Genomic DNA, 21,549 nt, shown 5'->3' with positions numbered 1-21,549 from the left:
GTTTAACCACAGGTTTTTTACAACTGTTCTTCAATATTGCAGAAGCAAATTCTCTGGGATTTAGACCCACAAATAAAATCTCTCTCTACCTCTGGCATAATAACTAAGAGATTTATTTATTTTTTATTTTGCTCATGTCAATGTACAATGTTGAACTCTAAATATTTTCTGTGATTATTTATGTAATGTCAAACAACGCTAACTGCATCCAGCACAAATCTTGGTGTGTTGGTTCTACCCCATACCTCCTGTGGTGGTAAAGTTGTACATTTTCAAATTCTATATATATACACTACCGTTCAAAAGTTTGGGGTCACCCAGACAATTTTGTGTTTTCCATGAAAACTCACAATTTTATTATATCAAATGAGTTGCAAAATGAATAGAAAATATAGGCAAGACATTGACAAGGATGGGAATAATGATTTTTATTTGAAATATTAATTTTGTTCTTCAAACTTTGCTTTCGTTAAAGAATGCTCCATTTGCAGCAATTACAGCATTGCAGACCTTTGGCATTCTAGCTGTTCATTTGTTGAGGTAATCTGTAGAAATTTCACCCCACGCTTCCTGAAGCACCTCCCACAAGTTGGATTGGCTACCTGTGCCACTACGCTATGACGAGAGCGTCTTTCCCGACCCTCACACCTTCAGACCGCAGCGATGGCTCCATGGAGAGGTGGAGAGGGTCAAGCATCACCCCTTTGGGTCGGTGCCGTTCGGTTTTGGGGTCCGGGCGTGTCTGGGTCGATGAGTGGCAGAGCTTGAGATGTATCTCCTCTTGTCCAGGGTAAGAACATGTGATGTTGCTCTGTGTCTGTTTGATGCAAAAACAAACACAAAATCAGGGTAGACTGTATATAGGTAATCAAGCTGTAAAGAAGTGTAACTGCTCTGGCCAACAATCACTGGAGGCTGCAGTATAAATACATAATACCATAGGAATATACTGTGGTACTGAAATAAAAATATTTATTGGATATGAATTGTTATAATGTAGAAAAATACTGTTCATTAATAAGAATTTTTAAATGTCTAAATAACTGATTTCCTACAACAAAGTGTGTCGCAAACAACTTTCTAAAACCATTCTTACTTGGTTTAATTGTATTCATTGACATTTAAAAAAATGTATATTCATTCATTTTTATTTTCCTTAGCGGGAAGAGTTTCTGTGAACTGGTTTATTCACTTGGTGTCGCCGGCCTGTCACTGGACACCACGGCTCAGATACAGAGAAGTGGCTGCGTGGAATGTGCCAAAGATATAATCTGGGTGGAGAAGTAGCTTGAACAGTAAAGAATAAAATGCAGTGTGTAAAGACATTTTAAAGTTTTATGGATGTAAATATAGAATCTTGTGTGAGTGTAAGGAGTTTAATCTGTTTCCACAACACAAAAATACATCACTTTAACGTCTTCAGCACAAATCTGTTGTTACTCTATATTTTCATTGTTGTCCACAAACTCCGTGAGAAGCTTTGAATAGTTTCCAACTATCAGATTAACTTAAAACTAAGTTGATTTAAAATTTTAACTTTTCCAAAAAAAGTTGGCAAACTGGCAACGACACTCAAACAGTGGACATGTGCTGGGGCTACAGTGAATGTAGGATTTACAGTGGGTGTGTGTGGGTGTGTATATTGTGGGTAACAGAACATGTTGATGTAACATAGATATATATTGAGATTACAAAGTATAAGTAACTATATTTAGTTACAATTTAAATCGGTGGGAATCTAAATACTTTACATTTCTCAATAAATACATTACTTTTTACTATTGTAAAGGTTCTTTATTTACTCTGATATTTAAAAGAATTTAAGTGGAATATTAAGTTAAATATTGTCCATCCAGCTACTAAATGTTCCAGGTGTAGCCAGCGTGCTATACATCAAACTAACCAAATGTTGGAGTTCTTTTAACAACATGCATGATTCGATTATAGTTTACCCACTAATTTCTATGCACCATTATAAATACCGACCTAAGTGCCTGGGAACATTTAAACAACTGTATGAGCCTATGTTATCTACGATCAATGTTATTTATATCGTTTCAACGATGTTGTGGAAAAAAAGAGGATATAAAAACGACCTTTTTCTCATGTTATTTTCATTTAGGATGATTCGTTTAAGGCAACAAAGTGAAAAAAAATGCTCTATGGAAGAAGAAAAGTCATTTATTTTTATTTTCATCTGGTTTATTGTTTTTCCCTTTTTCATAAATGCTGTGAAAAATTAAAGATTAAAAAAACCTTCGTCTTCATCATTTTTCTCCTGACTAAACTTCATGCTTCAAGAATCACTAATGTTGATGATGAAAAAACCCTAAAATACCTCTTTAATAAAATCTAAATAATTTATAGTTCTCTGGAATAAACATTTCTTAATTATTAAATTGGCAGTGACGCTCCAAATCATTTGTAATAAATGGTTAATATGCAGTATATATACAGAAATACTTACTTTGAAAATCTAATTGTTACTGTTATTTTGTTTCCTAACTGCTGTGTTGTTATTGTCAGTTGTCTGAATAGCAGTGGACCAATGCTGCTCTCCCGTGGACTGTTATGACACTACATATCTTATCAATGTGCTCATCCAATTCCCTTCATAGATATAATAGTGACTGTGTGATTATAACTTATTTGTCCTTTTCCTATTTTATTTATTTTATTTTAGCCTACAACTAGATATGACTTTTTCAAGAAACTTTGAACCCTGATGTGAAGGTTTCAAACTCATTTGTACTCCTCATAATTCTGTCGCTGAGCTTATTTTAAATATTTCTAAGACTTGCGTTACAAATTTCCTACACAATCATCAGTCTTGTGTTTATTTTTTGTGTAAAATGAAAAGTAACTTGTTTTCTTGTAAATTGTGTTTTCGTCAACTCTGTGCAACTTCATCAGAAAGAAGAAGTTGATGAGAAATCCGTCTGAGTATCGACCACAAGAGCGACGCCCTTCTTTTCAAAGAATAGTGCAATAACTCTGCTTAAATTCAACTTAGTTAATGTACTTTTGGTGACATTTATCACTACATTCCTCCATCAGTCTGTACTTAAAATAGAGACAAAATAAATGTCATTATAATCACTTTATTACAACGATGATAAAGCTCAACCAGAAAGAACACATGCATGTGACTGGAATGTAATGTTTCTAAGTGTCTTCTCAATTTGTTGGGTCTCATACTAAAAATACACACTGGTCTCTCCTCGTGTCCTCCTTCATTCACTGTGAAGGCAATTAGTAACACCATCACTATCTATCTATCTATCTATCTATCTATCTATCTATCTATCTATCTATCTATCTATCTATCTATCTATCTATCTATCTATCTATCTATCCAACTATCTATCTATCTATCTATCTATCTATCTATCTATCTATCTATCTATCTATCTATCTATCTATCTATCTATCTATCTATCTATCTATCTATCTATCTATCTATCTATCTATCTATCTATCTATCTATCTATCTATCTATCTATCTATCTATCTATCTATCTATCTATCTTACTATCTTTTCAACTTGGTGTTTGAACACTGTGTCTGGTTTGTCACTGACCGGCTGCTTCACGGGAACGAGCTCTGATCTCACTGTGTGTCTCTGAGCGAATGAGTGGAGGCGGAGCACCGGGGCCTGTGTGTGTGTGTGTGCTGTCTGGACACACACACACGCACGCACACACACACGCACGCACACACACACAGAGGCTCGCACACACACACACACACACACACACACACACACACACACACACACACACACACACACACACACACACACACACACAAACCACTGTACAGGAAGCCGCTGCAGACCCCTGGCTACTGCAAAAGAATGATTTGTTCACTGTTCCACCGTTAAAGAGATACGGACGTCAAAACATTAGTTCCGCCTCACACACACCCCCCTACCCCCCCTCTCCCCGACTGTTATTCCTCTTTCCTCTGCCCCCCCCCCCACCACCACCACACAGATTGAGAATCACTGCACTGGACACAACACACCGACTCTGAGCTGTGAACATGATGCGCAGGACTCTGATCCGCGTCGGACTGCGACTGAACCGACAGCCGGGCACCGGGATGGGGGCACCGGCAGCCGGCCTGGGCCCGGACTCCCACCGACGATATGTGTCCAGCTCCGCCGCCCCCCCCAGCAGCAGCAGCAGCAGCACCTCCGTGGTGGGAGCACCCCCCAACAAACTGAAAGCCATGGACGAGCTGCACGGACCCAGTCTCTTGACCAACCTGTACTGGCTCTTTGTGAAGGGATACTCACAGACGACTCAACAGATGCAGGTGAGAACTGATACGTGTCTTACATGAACACTCATGTTGTTGACAGCCTGCTGCTGCTTTTCATTTTCATCTGTATCAAGACCTGGACAATAACAGCTACGGAGCTAACATGTAAATCATGAAAGGCTATGAGTCATTACTAGATAATAACAATACCTATAATAATATGTTTTTAATATACATTCCTCTAACACACTGACTCACTTCGATCCCTACCCGAGTTGGACTCTGGACATACCCTGGCTGTAACGCTAACCAATCATCAGTATCCATGCGTTAACCCAACCGAGGAAGTTCTTGAGTTGCAGCCAATCAGCGGCAGGGTTATGGGCGGGTCTTAGCTCACTTTGGTGGGTGGGAATAATGAGGCAATGTTGACACGTGCACATACTCCAGTGTGTTTCAGGCGTTGAATGTCCTACTCATGGTCCTACTACTGAGAAACACCCAGACGCTATCACAGTACAAGTACGCTGTAATAATAAAAAGACATTTAAAAAAAACTTGTATTTACATTTTACTTTTCAAATACACGTTTACAAAGTGGTTAAGATTACGATTAAGATACATTTATTTATCCCACACACATGCACAGACATGCACAAGCACACTCATGCAAGGAGGGAAATGGAACCTCTGCTTTTAACCCATCTGGTGCAGGACACACAGAGCAGTGGGCAGCCATGTACGGCGCCCGGGGAGCAGATGTTGGGGGAGTAAGGTGCCTTGCTCAGGGGCACTAGACAGGGTAGGGAGAATCCTCTTGGATTTTTGGACAGATCAATCCAGGTTCGTCTTTTTGTTGTTTCTCCGTGGAGTCGAACCAAAGACGAACCAGAGACCTTTTCTGCCCATAGTCCAAGTTTCTGCCACTAGTCACCGCCTCTCTTCACAGACATCTGAAGATAAATGCTGTGTAATGACATGATTTTAAGTTAATGCAAGTGACAATGGAAGAAGTAAAACAAAAAACTAAACAAGTGTGTAGTTAATAACAAAATGCTAATAATAAAACAATTTTATTAATTAAAATCCTCCTAAATGGTGGAATGAGCTCCCAATTGACATCCGGATATCTGAAAGTTTACACATCTTCAGCAGAAAACTAAAAACACACCTCTTCCGACTGTACCTTGAATAAAAAAAAATAACAAAAAAAACTAACCACTTTTGAAATACTTTGGTAGCACTAAAATGGCACTTACCAATAGCACTTTGTAGTTCTGCTTTATTTCGAAGAAATTGTACTGTCTTGATTCTTGTTGTTCTGGGTTTGTTCCCTCGGGGTTGAATGCACTTATTGTAAGTCGCTTTGGATAAAAGTGTCAGCTAAATGAAATGTAATGTAATGTAATTAGAATTTTATTTAGCATATCATCCTCAGCCATTCTACCCATTAGACTCCCCACAGCTTCTTTAATTGGTGCATGGAAACCTGTATTTCTTTTGAGATTGTTTGAGATATTTATGAAATCATTGAAAGGGACATTAAGGCTTCGGCGACTGGAAACCCTGCGATGACAGCTGTGCCTGCTGATGAGAGCCTATAAACTCCTTCAGGCGTCTTGATGAGAGGTTTATAGAAAAAGGAAGAGTAAATGAAGGGACGTTTATAAGTAGTAGTTTGAGGTAGAACCTGATCTACCTGTCCAGCACCAAGGCACCAGAATGGACAGGTTTCATACAACATTTGGTGTTAATGCTCAGCTTTGTTGGACTTATCCAAGCGTCACAAATACACACAAAAAGCAAAATCTCAATAGAATACACTCTATCCCACAAAAAAATATGTATTAACTCATATCGTTTGCTCAAAGATCGAGCACCGCAAGATCTACGGTCCGCTGTGGAAGTCGGAGATAGGTCCTCTGACCCTGGTGAACGTGGCTCAGGCAGACCTGATAGAGCAGGTTTTGAGGCAGGAGGGGAAATATCCGATCCGGACCGACATGCCCGTCTGGAGGTTGTACCGAGAGATGAGGAACCAGGCCTATGGACCCCTGACCGAGTGAGTGAACCTCTCTTAGCTTTACCATTTGTCTCTCAGTCAGAGGACAAGTCCAACGACACCTTTTTCCAAGATTTTTCAGTGAATATCAGGTCTAGAGAGACGATTTAAAACTTATCAGAAAATTATTCTGCATCATAAGAAAACATTTAGAAAATAACACAACTATGTTGAGCTCAATAATTTATTTTTCCAACAACTATTTGGTGTGTAAATGTAGTGTCTTCACTTCTGCCTTGTGAATATTTTTTTTCTTAAACCCTAGAACACTTACGTACAATTAGTAACACCATCACTAACGTCTGGTACATTTTACCCGATATAATACACCTGATAAAAAAAACTTCTCATAAAAATGTATTAATGTACAACAATACATGGCAATTTGAAGTACTCTTCTTTTATATTTCCCGATACAATATCTCATAAAACGAAAAAAGGTATCATGGGCGGACCCTATAAAAAGGCTCTAAAATTAGTGAAAAATTAGGGAGTCGTTAAAGACATATTCCTAAAAATATTAATAATATAGCTGGGAACTTGTTCTGGACATGTCCTATGAAGGCACAGTCTCCCTGCATAATTTCCAATTTATATTAAATTCAACAAATATTTTACCCTCTATCACTAACGTCGTGTGAAAATTACCCGAACACGGGATGGGAGCAGGGAAACTAGCCGACCTTCTATGACGTCAGTGAGCAGACTGCAACACAATGAAAATCCCATGAACACCCTCGCTCGGGTAAAAAACACCCGACGTTAGTGTTCTAGGGTTAAAGGAACACTCCAAATCCAATGTCTTTACAATTTATTGTCCGTCCATCAACATCTAAACAGATAACTGGGATTTTCAGACTTTTTCTTCCACCTGCAGTTGTGGAAACAAACAGTTTCTGCATGAAGTTACTGTGTGCTTGTCGCCTGTACAATATACATAGCTTTACTTAGCTTTCCCCTAACAACACAATGTTCAGTAAGAATGCTATCAGTACCTACACTGGCAGCACCGCTACGCAGCAGACACACCTCTTCGTCACATGCAGGTTTACACAAATACAATATTTGACAACACAACAAACTAACATGAAATCATTAAAACAACATTATATAACATGTACACTAACTTCTGATGTTATTTAAAACTTAAAACCAATAGAAGTCAGAATAGCGACAAAAGTACATACCTTCCCATGGGAGTCCAAGGCAAAGAGGAAGCCCCACCTATGGAAGTGCGGGTAATGTCATTATCAAATAAAAACTCCCACTCCACTTCCGCCAGTACTTCCCCCTAACACACACACACACACACACACACTCCCTCTGTGTGTGTTTTGTAAGTTGTGAGTTCCTCTGTAACCGGTCGGGCCACCTTCTCATTTTAGTGCACTTGTGAGTCCCTGTGTGGGAAACTGTTGGTCCACCCCCTCCCGATGCTTGTGCTAATTTTTGCTGCTATGTTAAGTTAAAAAAAAACATTAACTGAAGTAAATATTTGATTGTATACATCTTCAGGGCAGCAATCTGGAATTTCTTTAGTTTGTTTTATATTTTGCCAATAAGCTTAACCAGTCGTGCCTCTGGTTATGTGTTTAGGAGCCACTTTCACCGAATTTCATAATGTCAATAGACTGTAGGCAGCAACCGAGTGAGCTCATAAATGTAGTGTGGAGGTGTGGCCATGGAAGCAGTGGAAATGCTGGTGCTATGCGACATGTACTGTATATCATTTGCACCATCATTGTACAGTATATAGAACACTTAGAGCAGTTATTATCAAAGTTTTAATTCTAACAAAGTAAAATCCCATACACTGTACATGGATGACGTTGCATTTCCACTTCCTCCCAATATCCAGAACTGAAGCAAAAATATCCCGACCACAAACGCTGCCATCTCTTGCCCAATGCTGTGATATTTGAGCCAGTCTTAGCTATGAGGGGGTGGAGCTTTGGTATCAAGGTATCGCCCTATACATGTGCACGGGCAATAGCGATAGGGCAATACCCTATTTTTACAACATCAAATAACTAAGTGAAACCAAACTGGGAAAATATGCATTTGAACATGCATCAGTGTGACAAGAACTACCTTAAATGACAGAAAACATTTTTCAGATGAATGTTGTTTGGCTCATGCCCAGATCTGCAATAAAACCTCTTGGGGTAATTTGCCTACGCCCAAGAGAAAGTCCACCATTATGAATTGAGCGGCCATTTTTCGTGATTTGAAGACTTGTACCATAACGAACTTCCTCTGCAGAATTAATTGGATAGATCTCAACATCTTTGTGTGCAATCTAGTGACCTCCACAAAGAGAAGTCATAGAAAAGATTGGGTTTTCATTTTAGGGTATAAATTCATTGTACATGAACAGATCTGCCCCAAACTGGAACTGGAGCCTCATTTCCACTTATTATCCTCCTCTTTTTAGGATGGGGGCCAACTGGCAGCGGATCCGCAGTATCCTGAACCCGCGGATGTTGATACCCAAACACGTTTCCTCCTACACTAACACCATCAACGAGGTGGTGACAGACTTTATCGACAGACTGGCCTGGGTGAGGGAGAAAGACGGCCAGGGAGTTATGGTCAATAACCTGACGGAGGAACTCTACAATTTTGCTTTTGAAGGTCGGCAGGAAAAAAAATCTGACGTATTCTTTCATCAGATGTGGAAAAAAAGATGAATTAATAATACTATGTAGTACAGGAATGAGAAAAACGTGTCACTTGTGTTTACAAAGTCTAACATGAATGAAAAGTAACTGCACATATGTTATAATTCATCACACGTTGAATGGAACAAAGTTTTCTGAAGTGTTTTTTACTTCTTTCGTTAAAAAAAATTGGATCTGTCAATCATTTTCTCTTGGAGAGCCACTCCCACGAACAATGAGAAACGACGAAAAGTAATGATTTCAATGAATGACGGGTATGAGTTAAGATGATAAAGCATCCAACTTCTCTTCAACCTTTCTAAATGGTTTATGTCTTTATTATTTATTAACAATCCTACGCTAGCCTGCGAGTTGAAAGTGCAAACAACCTCACTGCAGTTGTCCTTGACTCTTTCACTCCTGCATCAGATCTTACAGCTTTAAATGAGTTTTACTCGAGTGTTTTGTAACGTTTGTAACTTTAAGTAGTTGGAGCAGAGAATGAACTATCTCGAGAGGAAGTGAGCGTTCTGTCATTCAGGCGTGTTCACTCTGACACGGCTGCATAGTATTTGGCCTTGACCGCTGAATAGATACAGAGAGATAAACTGTGGAGTTGATCCCAGTGTCTGCTGAGATCACACAGGGAGGATTAGGTGCATTACATGACCTTTACCCAAAGTCTTTGTTACAACAGTTTTTAAAAACCCTCCCTCAGGCATGATCAATGTTAGAAACTCGGGTAACTCTGTAAACATGCTTGTTTACTTTCTTACTGATAGTTAGAATAGAACCGACTCTGCAAGCTAATATTGGAACAGTAAACATGAAGCTTAGTTTAAACACTGACAATAAGGAAAGAGCCCACGGCTCCACCTACCAGTTATTTTTATAAGCATTTTCCACCAAGGAGGATATGTTTACATTTTTTGTTTTTGTTTGTCAGTGGAATTTTAAAGTCAATTTAAGCCACTTAGTTGGCTGGTGGAACTCTAGTGGAAAACCTGAAACCAGGAATGTGAAGGACTTTAGTCTGAACTGTTACCTCTGCGTGTAAATTTCAAGTGTCCACATGTTTTTGGTCATAGTGTAAAAACTCTGGGATTAAGGTAGATCTAAGACTAGTGCATGACCTATTCAAATCTATTCATGATATTCATAATAACTTTATATTCCTTTTTGAATGTAGGTATCTGTTCAGTGTTGTTTGAGACACGTATGGGCTGCTTGAACGAGGTGTTGCCTGAGGAAACCAAAAAGTTCATTACTTCCGTTGGGGAAATGTTCCACCTCACGCAGGTCGTGATCCTCTTCCCGAAGTCCGTGTGGCCCTACCTTCCCGCTTGGAAACGGTTTGTGGCGGCCTGGGATCACCTCTTCAAAGTCGGTAAGCAACAGCAACCTTCGGAAATGTTACAACTCCCTTAATCACAGACTTTCTTTGAGTTTACCTTAATTAACTTTTTTCCAGATTCCACATCATTATGCAGATGGGTGCGAGTGCATTTGATGGAATGTGGGCACTAGATGGGAAAATTACAAATGCATTGGTGTAAAACTAGTAAAGATACTTGCTGCTATGTGTTAGGGGCAATATGGCTGCTAATGGTGCCGTATTGCACTGAAATTTAAGGGTGGCTAAAAAGAGAGATATTTTTCAGCCTGACCTTGACCGTCAGTTGGGTTTAAAAGAGTGATGACCTTATCTTATGTAAACAAAGTCTTGCCCATGACCCGAGGAGGGAAGTGGGTTAAATCACTACTGTCTCACTTCAGAGACCCGGTGCAGGAAGGCTGAGGAGATCAAATTACTTTTGTTAATCTGCAAATTAATCAATCATCCAGATTTTGACCTCTCTACAGAGTTTTCTTTGTCAATGGTGATTTCTCCTCATTGTAATCCCAAACCTTCCTGTAGGGGATGAAGATGAGCCGAGAGCAAGGGTTGTGTCTCAGCCATTGCTCCGGTGCCCTGCTGGTGTTTTTTCCTCAGATGATAAAGACGTGCGGCCACGTTTTGGTGGATTAATAAGAGTGAATCAATCTCTTATGTGAACCTGGTGTCTGATGTGAGGAGTTCTTTTAAAGGCTGTTTTGGTAGAGCAAGAAGTTTCATGACTTGTATTTTCCTCCCGTGTTCTTCTACATTTTGGTCCTTTGTTTGTGTTTTTTATTTTCATCTGTTTAGTTTTGACTACCTATGGTAATTGATGGTTTCCTATGTACATTTTTTTGTGACTGTTTGACTCTTCTGGATTCTGCTGCTCTTTTACTCACATCAGTGTCTGAACCATAGTCTCAACAAGATCCCTCACAGTCTTAAGCCATCCGATGGCCAAAAGTGTTGAGCCAATCTCCTCTTAGTCTTAAAAAACTATTTTTCTTACGACCATTACTTTCCTTATCCATAGCAACATTTCTTCTATTAATTTCTGTCATTGTTTTTTTTTTATTTATTTTTAAAGCAGCTTCAAGTACCTGGAAGGCCTAGTCATTATTACTTTTTTAATTCTAATTCTCCCTAAGAAATGAAGCAAGACAACATTTCTCTTTGTGTCCTGTAGCTGGGGAGTTGGTGCAGAAGAAAATGGAGGAGATACAGGAGAAGGTGAAACTGGACCAGCAGCTGGAGGGAGCATACCTCACACACCTGCTGTTCAGCGACAAGATGACGATCCCTGAGATTCTGGCAAGCATGACTGAGATCCTGCTGGCAGGAGTCGACACGGTGAGTTGACCCAGTGTGTGTTCGCTCTGTGGAAGGGACGAGTCCAGTCTGCAAGAGGCTTACAAGACAAGTACAATAAAACAAAGAAAGAAACCAGGTTAGCGGCATCAATAAAAAACATAACAAATAAACCATCCTGACGGTTTGCCAAGATTAAGAAACAAAGGTTTTTCAACAGACCTTTTATTTCATGTGTTATAGATTATTTATTTAAATTATATCATAATAAGTGCAATACAACCTTTAATTTACAATTCACACAACCTGTGGACAGGAATCATGTCCTCGATAAGTTTCCTCTAACACAAGATTTAGTGTCTAAAATTTGCTCGATTTCAATGTGTTTTTATTTTGGTTTTTATACAATATCTAACAACCATTTTTCTTCAAATATAGTAAAAACATTCATCTAATTCTGATCAAGCTGCATGCGGGCCTGTGACCCGTGAAACATTTTGTGATTTACTCCAAGGAAAAACATGTCCATGCTTCAAGGGGTTTGAATGTATTATTGTTAACACACAGTTTATAGTTTAGCATTGAATTAAAGATTATACTTCATACCCTGACAGCTTTAGCAACTGATAACATTGCGAGTTGCTCTCGGTTGCAGACCTCCAACACTATCTCCTGGGCTCTGTACCACTTGGCAAAGCTGCCAGAGATCCAGGAACAGTTGTACCAGGAAGTGATAGGAGTTTGCCCCGGAGACAAGATTACGTCCAGTGAGGACATCGCTCAGATGCCATACCTGAAGGCCATCATCAGGGAGACGCTACGGTAACATGGAATTTTCCACCTTTGTCAATGCATTTTATCAATAGGACATTGGTTGGATTATTTGCCTGTTTATCCATCATGTTGTTCTTTGGTCGAATTGACCCAGAGTGTGTGTGTGTGTGTGTGTGTGTGTGTGATCATCCGCAAGCCCTGGCTGTTCAGGTAAAGGGTTAGGGTAACCCAAGGATTGGTATTATCCAATTCTCCTGGGTGTAGTTGAGACAAATGGATTGTCATTCTTGATTCTTCAGTCAGACCCACGGCCGATTCCAATTCAATCAAGAGGGGTATAAAGAGCAGCCGTCCCATTCACCGTGTGCCACCCTCCCTGACCATTCCAAGATATCCCGTCGGCGCGTCTGCACGATTGAAACAGCTATTCTCCGATGATCCCTCCTCTGAGCCGGAAGAGGATGCAAAAGAGCCAGACCTAGCGGACGGACAACCAGATGGAGTAGCAGACCGGGAAGAAGACAGAGACGGCTTTGAGGACGACCCAGTTGGTGATGCTTCTGTAGATTTATCATCCTTGAAAGAAGAAGAAGAGGTACAAGACCACGGCTGCACCACCAACCCCACCGGACTCGTGGAAAGAGAGACCTTCAAGTCAAGAAACGGGGAAATAATAAGGGCATCGCGGGCGTACGGCCGAGAGGGGAGCCGCTGCTCCTCCTCCGCCGTTGATGCGGCTCTAAGCGGGGTCTGTCCGGGCCCCACGATGCACGCAAAGTCCCACGCCGGTGACATAGCCTCGACGTTCCGCCTGTTCATCACGCTGACGGTAGAGAACATCATCCTGGAGATGACGAACCGGGAGGGTCGTCGAAAATATGGTGACGAATGGAAAGGGATGGATGAGACCGACCTGCGCGCCTAGTGGGCTGCTGATCTTAGCAGGCGTGGCCGCCGCCAGCCTGTGGCACCCCGAGAACGGCTGGGCGATATTTCGTGCCAAGATGCGCCTAAAACTACTCCACACGTACTCCAGACTGCTGCGCTTCGACGACTGCGAGACGAGACGCTGGAGAAGAGCAACGGACAAATTGCCGGCGGTGTGAGAAAGTCTGGGACACGTGGGTGGCGCGGCTACCTTGTCTCTACAACCCGGGGCCCGAAGTGACCGTGTTTGAGCAACTGGTTCCGTTCAGAGGTTAGTCTTTATATTATATTATTGTTAGCATTATTATTATTATGTTATGTTATTATGTCATGTTAATAGCGGCTGCTTGTCCCCGTCCTCATCTCCTCTCCTCTTCTTCTTCTTCTTCTCCTTCTCCATAGGCCGGTGTCCTTTCTGTCAGTACATGCCCAGCAAGGCGGCAAAAAATGGAATCAAGTCGTGGGATACCTGCGATGCAAAATCCAGCTACGCTTGGAAGATGCAAGTGTACACACGAAAGCCGGGCAACAGACGCCCAGAACAGAACTTGGGGTGGCGGGTAGTGCTTGATGTAACTGAGGGACTACACGGTCGTAACGTCACATGCGACAATAACCTCACCTCCTACGAACTCGCACGGCAGCTTCTGGAGAGGAAGATCACCGTGGTCTGCACAGTTCAGAAAAACAAGCCCGAGCTCGGGCTGCTCACGGTCAGGGGAAGAGAGGTGTTCTCATCCAAGTTTGCATTCACGCCCACCGCCACTCTGGTGTCTTACATCCCAAAGAAAAACATGAATGGGTTGCTCCTGAGCACGCTGCACACCAAGGCCGACGTCAGCGACCACCCGGAGGGGAAACCGGTCATCGTCCAGAGCTACAACCGCAGCAAAGGTGGCGTGGACAACCTAGACAAGGTGATCAGAACATACAGCTGCAGGAGGATGACCGCGCGCTGGCCCCTGGTTGTCTTTCACACCATTATCGACATCTCCTCCTACAACGCCTTCGTGATATGGAGAGAGATCCACCCAGACTGGGTGCTGGCGAACCTAAACAAGCGGAGGGTGTCCCTAGAGCAGCTGGGAAAGGCTCTCGTTTCTCCGTTCATCGAATGAAGGGAGCGTAACACTCCCCCGCACGGAATGCGGGGGAGTGTTTGCTCAGGATTGAAGGACCCAACATCACTCCTTGCATAACTTGACCAAGGCTGCTGCTAGTAACTAACCTTTTTCAAGTTGAGGTTTTTTAACATCTTAACTTTACTGTTGTATATCAAAACCACGAGCATCAGGTATGAATGTTTTGAGGAGCTTAAAGTTTATTATATGTGATCATGTAGCTTAAAGATTATTGTTCACTTTCTTGCCAAAGGTGACATTAGAAGAACTATTCTCACTAAATCTCACCAAGTGACTTTTGAAGTTTAATCAGAAGGAGAAACAAAGGGGAGATAAATTCTGGACAATAAAACAATTCATATGTAAACAAAGCTCAGTTGAAAACAACCCAATATCGTAACAGTGGCAAAAACTAACAGCTTCTTTCCAAGAGAATGAAACCTGAACCTTCTCCCTGCTCTGTTCTGTGCTCACCAGGATGTATCCAGTGGTGCCAGGAAACGCCCGCGTCATTGCTGAAGACGATGTTGTGGTGGGAGATTACGTCTTCCCCAAAAATGTGAGAATTTGTGATATATCATGGTTGATGAGAAAGAGTGTTATTGTCCATATATTCAGTAAATATTCCGTTTGGTCTTATCAATCTTAGGACTTAAGAGTGAGAATGACTTGATATATTTTGATTTAACAAATTCTATCGAACATTTCTGAAGATAAAGAGGTTTAGCCTGTTTGTTTGAAGTGTTGAGTAAATATGTGTTTGTTTAGTTTTAGCTTTGCTCTTTGTCATCTTATTAATGACAAAGAGCAAAATATTTTTATGATATAAAATGTAATTTATATTTTCATTTTTGCTTCTCCTTTGAGGGATTTAAATGAGAGTTGCAGGTTTTGCTGAAGCATTCACAATATGCATGTGGAACTTTAACATGATTGTTTTTAGTGCACCTAAATGTTAGTAGAGTTTTGGGGGTTTTAGGTCCTTAATGTGTTCTGCTTGTTTGATGAAAATGAGTGAACAAAGGATTCCTCTCTCACAGACGTTGTTTCACCTGTGCCACTACGCTGTGTCCTATGACGAGAGCGTCTTTCCCGACCCTCACACCTTCAGACCGCAGCGATGGCTCCGCGGAGAGGTGGAGAGGGTCAAGCATCACCCGTTTGGGTCGGTGCCGTTCGGTTTTGGGGTCCGGGCGTGTCTGGGTCGACGAGTGGCAGAGCTTGAGATGTATCTCCTCTTGTCCAGGGTAAGAACATGTGATGCCTATGTTGCTCTGTGTCTGTTTGATGCAAAAACAAACACAAAATCAGGATAGACTGCATATAGGTAATCAAGCTGTAAACAAGTATAACTCCTCTGGGTAACAATCATTGGAGGCTGCTGTATGAATACATAATACCATAGTAATATGCTATTGTGCGGAAATAAAAATATTTATTGGATATGATTGTTATAATGTAGAAAAATACTGTTCATTAATCAGAATGTTAAATGTCTAAATAACTGATTTACTACAACAAAGTGTGTCGCAAAGCAAGCCGGAGCTCGGCTTGCTTTTCCGGGGAGCGATTTGCAGGTTCACCCCCGCACCGCGGCCACCAGCGAGATGAGCTCGCTGTGTGTGTCCGCCATGTCAGCCGAGACTTGAGGCCCCTGTAGGTGATGCAGGCCTGCTTCACTATCTTCTGAATCAGTGGAGTTTTGTTGTCCTGTGGCATTCTGGCTGCGGGTGAGGACAGCAGCCCAGTGCCCTACTCTCTTTCGCACGTTGTAATCGCGCACGTTGCGTTCTATCATATCGCGATTTTATCAAAATATTAATCGTTCAGCCCTAGTTGTGATTCTGTCAGCTGTTTAGTGGTTGCTAATCATAAACACTAACGTGGACTGTGAACTCTACTGTCTCACATCAACAAAGTTATTCCAGCCAAAACTTTCTTCTGCTTGATAAAGATTTTCTGTGTTTTATTTTGAAGTTGATAAAGCGATACGAGGTGAGGCCGGACCCTACTGGACAGACAGTGAAGCCCATCACCAGAACCCTGCTCTGCCCTGCTAAACCAATCAACCTGCAGTTTCTGGACAGGAGGCGCTAGAGGGAGGAGGCGAGTGTGGGGGCAGCAGAGGGAGGAGTTTCTCTGTGAACTGGTTTAGTATTCCCTTGGTGTAGCCTGCCTGTCAGCGGACACCACGGCTCAGATACAGAGAAGTGGCTGCGTGGAATATGCCAAAACTGTGACTTTTAAAACGTTTTATGGATGCAAATATGGAATATTTTACCTAGTGTGAGTGTAAAGAGTTTCGTCCGTTTTCTTCCGCTGTAGCTTCGCAGCAGGAAGAATTTGATGACCTTGACTTTGAGTGAGATTTCCTTTAGTTTCCACAACACAAAAATACATCAATTTAACGTCTTCAGCACAAATCTGTTGGTATTTTCATTGTTGTCCACAAACCCCGTGAGCAACTTAAATAGTTTCAAAATATCAAATCAACTTAAAACTAAGTTGATATAAAATTTTAACTTTTCCCAAAAAAGTTTCCAAACTGGCAACGACACTCAAGCAGTGGACATGTGCTGGGGCTACAGTGAATGTAGGATTTACAGTGGGTGTGTGTGGGTGTGTATATTGTGGGTAACAGAACATGTTGATGTAACATAGCTATATATTGAGATTACAAAGTATAAGTAACTCTATTTAGTTACAATTTAAATCGATGGGAATCTAAATACTTTACATTTATCAATAAATACATGACTTTTTACTATTGTAAAGGTTCGTTATTTACTCTGATATTTAAAAGAGTTTAAGTGGAATGTTTAGTTAAATGTTGTTCATCAAGCTACTAAATGTTCCAAGTTATTAGCATTATGACCCTGTTAGCTTTGAGTTGGAGTTCTTTTTACAACATGCATGATGTGTATTATAGTTTACCCACTTATTTCTATGCACCATTATGAATACCGACCTAAGTGTCTGGGAACATTTAAACAACTGTATGAGCCTATGTTATCTACAATCTACGTTATTTATATCTTTTCAACCATGTGGAAAAACAGAGGATGTAAAAACTGCCTTTTTCTCATGTTATTTTTATTTAAGATGATTTGTTTAAGGCAATAAAGGGAAAACTAAATGCTCTATTGAAGAGGAAAAGTCATTTATTTGTATTTTCATCTGGTTTATAGTTTTTCCCTTTTTCATAAATGCTGTGAAAAATAAAAGATTAAAAAAACCTTCGTCTTCATCATTTTTCTCCAGACTAAACTTCATGCTTCAAGAATCACTAATGTTGATGATGAAAAAACCCTAAAATACCTTTTTAATAAAATCTAAATAACTTATAATTCTCTGGAATAAACATTTCTTAATTAAATTTAATTGGCAGTGACGCCACAAATCGTTTGTAATAAATGGTAAAGTATGCAGTAATATATACATAATACTTACTTTGAAAATCTAATTGTTACTGTTATTTGGTTTCCTAAATGCTGTGTTGTTATTGTCAGTTGTCTGAATAGCAGTGGGCCGATGCTCCCCTCCTGAGGACTGTTATGACACTACATATCTTATCCGTGTGCTCATCCAATTCCCTTTATAGATATAACAGTGACTGTGTGATTATAACTTATTTGTTCTTTTCCTATTTTATTTATTTTATTTTAGCCTACACAATTAGAAAATGACTTTTTCAAGAAACTTTGAACCCTGATGTGTAGGTTTCAAACTCATTTGTACTCCTCATATTTCTGTCTCTGAGATTGTTTTAAATATTTCTAAGACTTGCGTCATATATTTCCTGCACAATCATCAGTGTTTATTTTTTGTGTAAAATGAAAAGTACCTTGTTTTCTTGTAAATTGTTTTTTTCGTCAACTCTGTGCAACTTCATTGGAAAGAAGCAGTTGATGAGAAATCCGTCTGAGTCCGAGCCATCACAGGACATTTTTGGGAAGAATGAGTATCAAGGGCACTTTAAGGTGTGGTGAGTTTATTATCTGTTTGCCAGATCTGGGCCACTAGTGAGCCATAGCAAAACTCCCTGTCATCCAAAGTTGCCATTTCTGACAAAAAAGTCCTGTGCTATTTGGGCGACAGTCACCATTAACCACACGGGTCACATTCGCTTCACATTCAGATTCCCCCGTGCTTTGACCACCAATTGTTTACCCAAAAAAAAGGCCCTACATTGGTTCTGGGAAATTAGGGCCACAATTCCTATTTTTCGAGGTTGTCCAGGCCCCAGAAAGCCATAAATGCCACATCATTATCTGAAGTGTCCCTCATCCGTGTGATCTGGGAGGAGCAAGTCTCAACACCTGTCTGGATGTAACACAAATGTAGTATCACACAGTGCTAGACAGGAAAAGAGAGGACTAACTTCCTAAAATGTTTATTTCCTTCCTCGCGGGATACATTACAGAGTTGACTGATTTAACATGATGAGTTTATAAAATATGAAGCAATGATTCAGGGTTTTGTCGTGTACAGCAGGTACAGCACAGCAATGGGCACCCAACGCACAGCCCCAGCCGTCCAGTAGCAAGGGGTAGTCAAGGGTCGCCCCGAACGGACGGCAGTTGTAATACTTATAACAGTAGGTAGAACTTGATTGGTCAATAATGAGGGGGAGTCCCTGTGGTTTAGACTTGGTTCTCCCGTGATGGTGCGCAGGCGTGGTCCCAGCCCCTAGGCACTGGAATCAGAGAATGATGAGGAACCGCTCCCAGTCAGGGCCCTCCTCTGACAGCCTCCGGACAAAATCTTCACACGATAACGGTCCGATTTTGTGTTTCATAAACAAGCCTTGACTAGGTTGACGCCTTGTGGGTTGGTGTTGTTGTTCATTGGAGTAAAGAATATTGTGTTCCTGCTTCATCGGCTGCAGTGGCGTTTCTACATTAGGGGCGCTGTTGTGCAGAAAGCTAGATACATCTGTACTTTGTGGCAAAATATATTTTATTTTATATGCAAAGTAGCGTGAATGTGTGTGTGAATATACTTGACTCACAAGCATTATAGTCTTGTTTTGGAGTAATTTGATTCGTGAGTGTTTCTGTCTGTGTGCCTAGTGTTTCTGTCTGTGAAATGCTGCTCACTTGCCGTCCGTCTCTGGACGGCGCAAGCCTAATACTTGTTGCCATGGAAACACCAATGAGCGTGAACCACACAGGCCAAGTTAACATTGGGAGATTGGGAACTTTCAGATGGGCCCAGCTAAATCTGCCAAGCAACTCGACTCTTTGAAACTAACAATTTAGTAGCACTTAAATGGCACTTACTTATAGCATTTTGTAGTTTTGCTTTATTTTTGAAGAAATTGTACTTTCTTGATTCTTGTTGTTCTTGGTTTGTACCCTCGGGGTTGAATGCACTTATTGTAAGTCGCTTTGGATAAAAGCGTCAGCTAAATGAAATGTAATGTAATGACTCCAGCGTCAGCCTGTTGCCTGCTCGGCTTCACCTGAGCTAACAGGCTAACAGGCTATCCCCGGTCAGTGAACACCACCCAAGTCTGTGGAGAGGTTTCACTCACATATCGGATGAATAATACATTTTGAAGTTCTGGTTGTTGTTGCGGGTGGAAATCAAAGGCAGGAGTCGTCGTTCTCAAGTTAAAATTAATCAAGTTTATTCAGAGGTCACAGGTCAGGAAACTGCGGTGTCTAGCAATTGAACATGCATGGGCCTCTAGTTCTACGCAGTAAGCTGCACAGGAAAAAAGGCGCTTAAACAAAGTGCGCACATAGTTTATATACCGATATACTGGGCGTGACAGAGGTTCTTCTTGGATTGGTCGAGACTAGACGGAAGCTGCTGCATGTACGCGAGGCAGTCCCTCGTTGGTCGGAGCACAAGGCAGTCCTGCCCTCCTGGCTCGTTGGGTCCTCCTCCTGGCGTCGCGTGTTGATGATGATGATCTGGGCGTGCACGCCATGTCGCGGTTACCAGAGGTCATAGTGTTCCGGCCTCAAAGCATTCTAAGACTGATGATCTCATTGTGTGTGTACTGACGTGTGGGTGAAACAGCCTGTATGATTAACACATGTATAGAATCAATAATACTACAACTGTTTCTCTCAATTGGAATGATGTTTAATCTTCTTGACTCAGGCGCAGTGTCAGACACAGAGCACAACCACAGGAAAAGCAGACTTAGCAACCAACTGGTAACCATGCACAGGAGAGAGGACGTCTCAGAATTAATACAATGAAGTGATTCATGAAACACTGTGAGAAAAGGCATGAAAACCTCCTCTAAGTCTAATCTGCTGTCTCCCCGCCGTGGCAGACTCCCTGTTTGATAAGGAGCATGAGAAGAAGAATTACATGACGTACTGTGTGTGGTGGCTACGGTGTGTGAATGTGTGTGCGTTTACAAGGTGTTAAAGTGTTGACTGTGCTAGGTAATGCTCAAAGGACATGGTGTGTATCTGACCACACGTTAAAGTGTGTGTATGTCAATATTGTTCTCCTGACAGAGAAGCTAAAGACGTCTGCGCTTCCGTTTCTGAGATTAGTCCAGTTTAGTATTGTATTTATCTGTTAGTAGTGATTCGCAGGTACCTGTACCTGGCTTGTAAGCCTACTGCTTATAATAATCAGCTACCTCTATTTTTGTGACGGTGACGATGATGACGTCATACAAAATTGCCCCACCAGAAATTTCAGGCTAAAATCGCCACTGATCGGCTGTATGTTGTGTTGTGTAAAAAATCATCCCTCAAACAAAACAATGCCTTGCCTATCTGCCCGTCAGAACCTGGGGCAGCTGCTTGAACTCTGTGTGATGTTGACCAAAGCTAAGGGAGTTATGCTTTAATATAAAAAGTTAAGTATGAGATCAAGTTAAAGTACAGTGGAGTTGTATGCCACAGATTTACAGTCTCCACAACAGGCAGCGGCTCCTATCAGACCTCTTATCAGGAAAGTGTGAGATTGTACAGCGATGTCACGCACACACATTCTAACTAAGCAGCAACGGTTATTATCAGTCATTGTGTGAAGGCCATATATCTGGCCCAAAGTGCTCCTGCCCCCACCCTCCTGCAT

The 21,549-nt window shown here is 41.3% G+C and overlaps 1 protein-coding gene across 2 annotated transcripts; it reads left to right on the top strand.

Moving 5' to 3' along the window:
• Positions 1–3,999: 3,999 nt before the first annotated feature.
• Positions 4,000–17,637, top strand: LOC133021660 (sterol 26-hydroxylase, mitochondrial-like). Of its 2 annotated transcripts, XM_061088606.1 has the most exons (9): positions 4,000–4,320; positions 6,138–6,328; positions 8,763–8,962; positions 10,178–10,375; positions 11,553–11,716; positions 12,330–12,496; positions 14,974–15,055; positions 15,537–15,743; positions 16,474–17,637. In XM_061088606.1, exons 1-9 carry the CDS (start codon positions 4,045–4,047, stop codon positions 16,591–16,593), a joined length of 1,605 nt encoding a protein of 534 aa, XP_060944589.1. In that variant the 5' UTR covers positions 4,000–4,044; the 3' UTR covers positions 16,594–17,637. The 2 variants fall into 2 exon arrangements, 1 of the variants encoding a protein (XP_060944589.1); XR_009682966.1 differs by lacking the exons at positions 14,974–15,055; positions 15,537–15,743; positions 16,474–17,637 and adding exons at positions 12,748–13,646; positions 13,778–13,859.
• The last annotated feature ends 3,912 nt before the right edge of the window (positions 17,638–21,549 follow it).

This window comes from Limanda limanda, chromosome 16 (assembly GCF_963576545.1).
Source record: "Limanda limanda chromosome 16, fLimLim1.1, whole genome shotgun sequence".
In the NCBI taxonomy this organism is placed as follows: Eukaryota; Metazoa; Chordata; class Actinopteri; order Pleuronectiformes; family Pleuronectidae; genus Limanda; species Limanda limanda.
The sequence above is the reverse complement of the archived record's forward strand: the minus strand, read 5'-3'. Positions and strand labels throughout refer to the sequence as shown.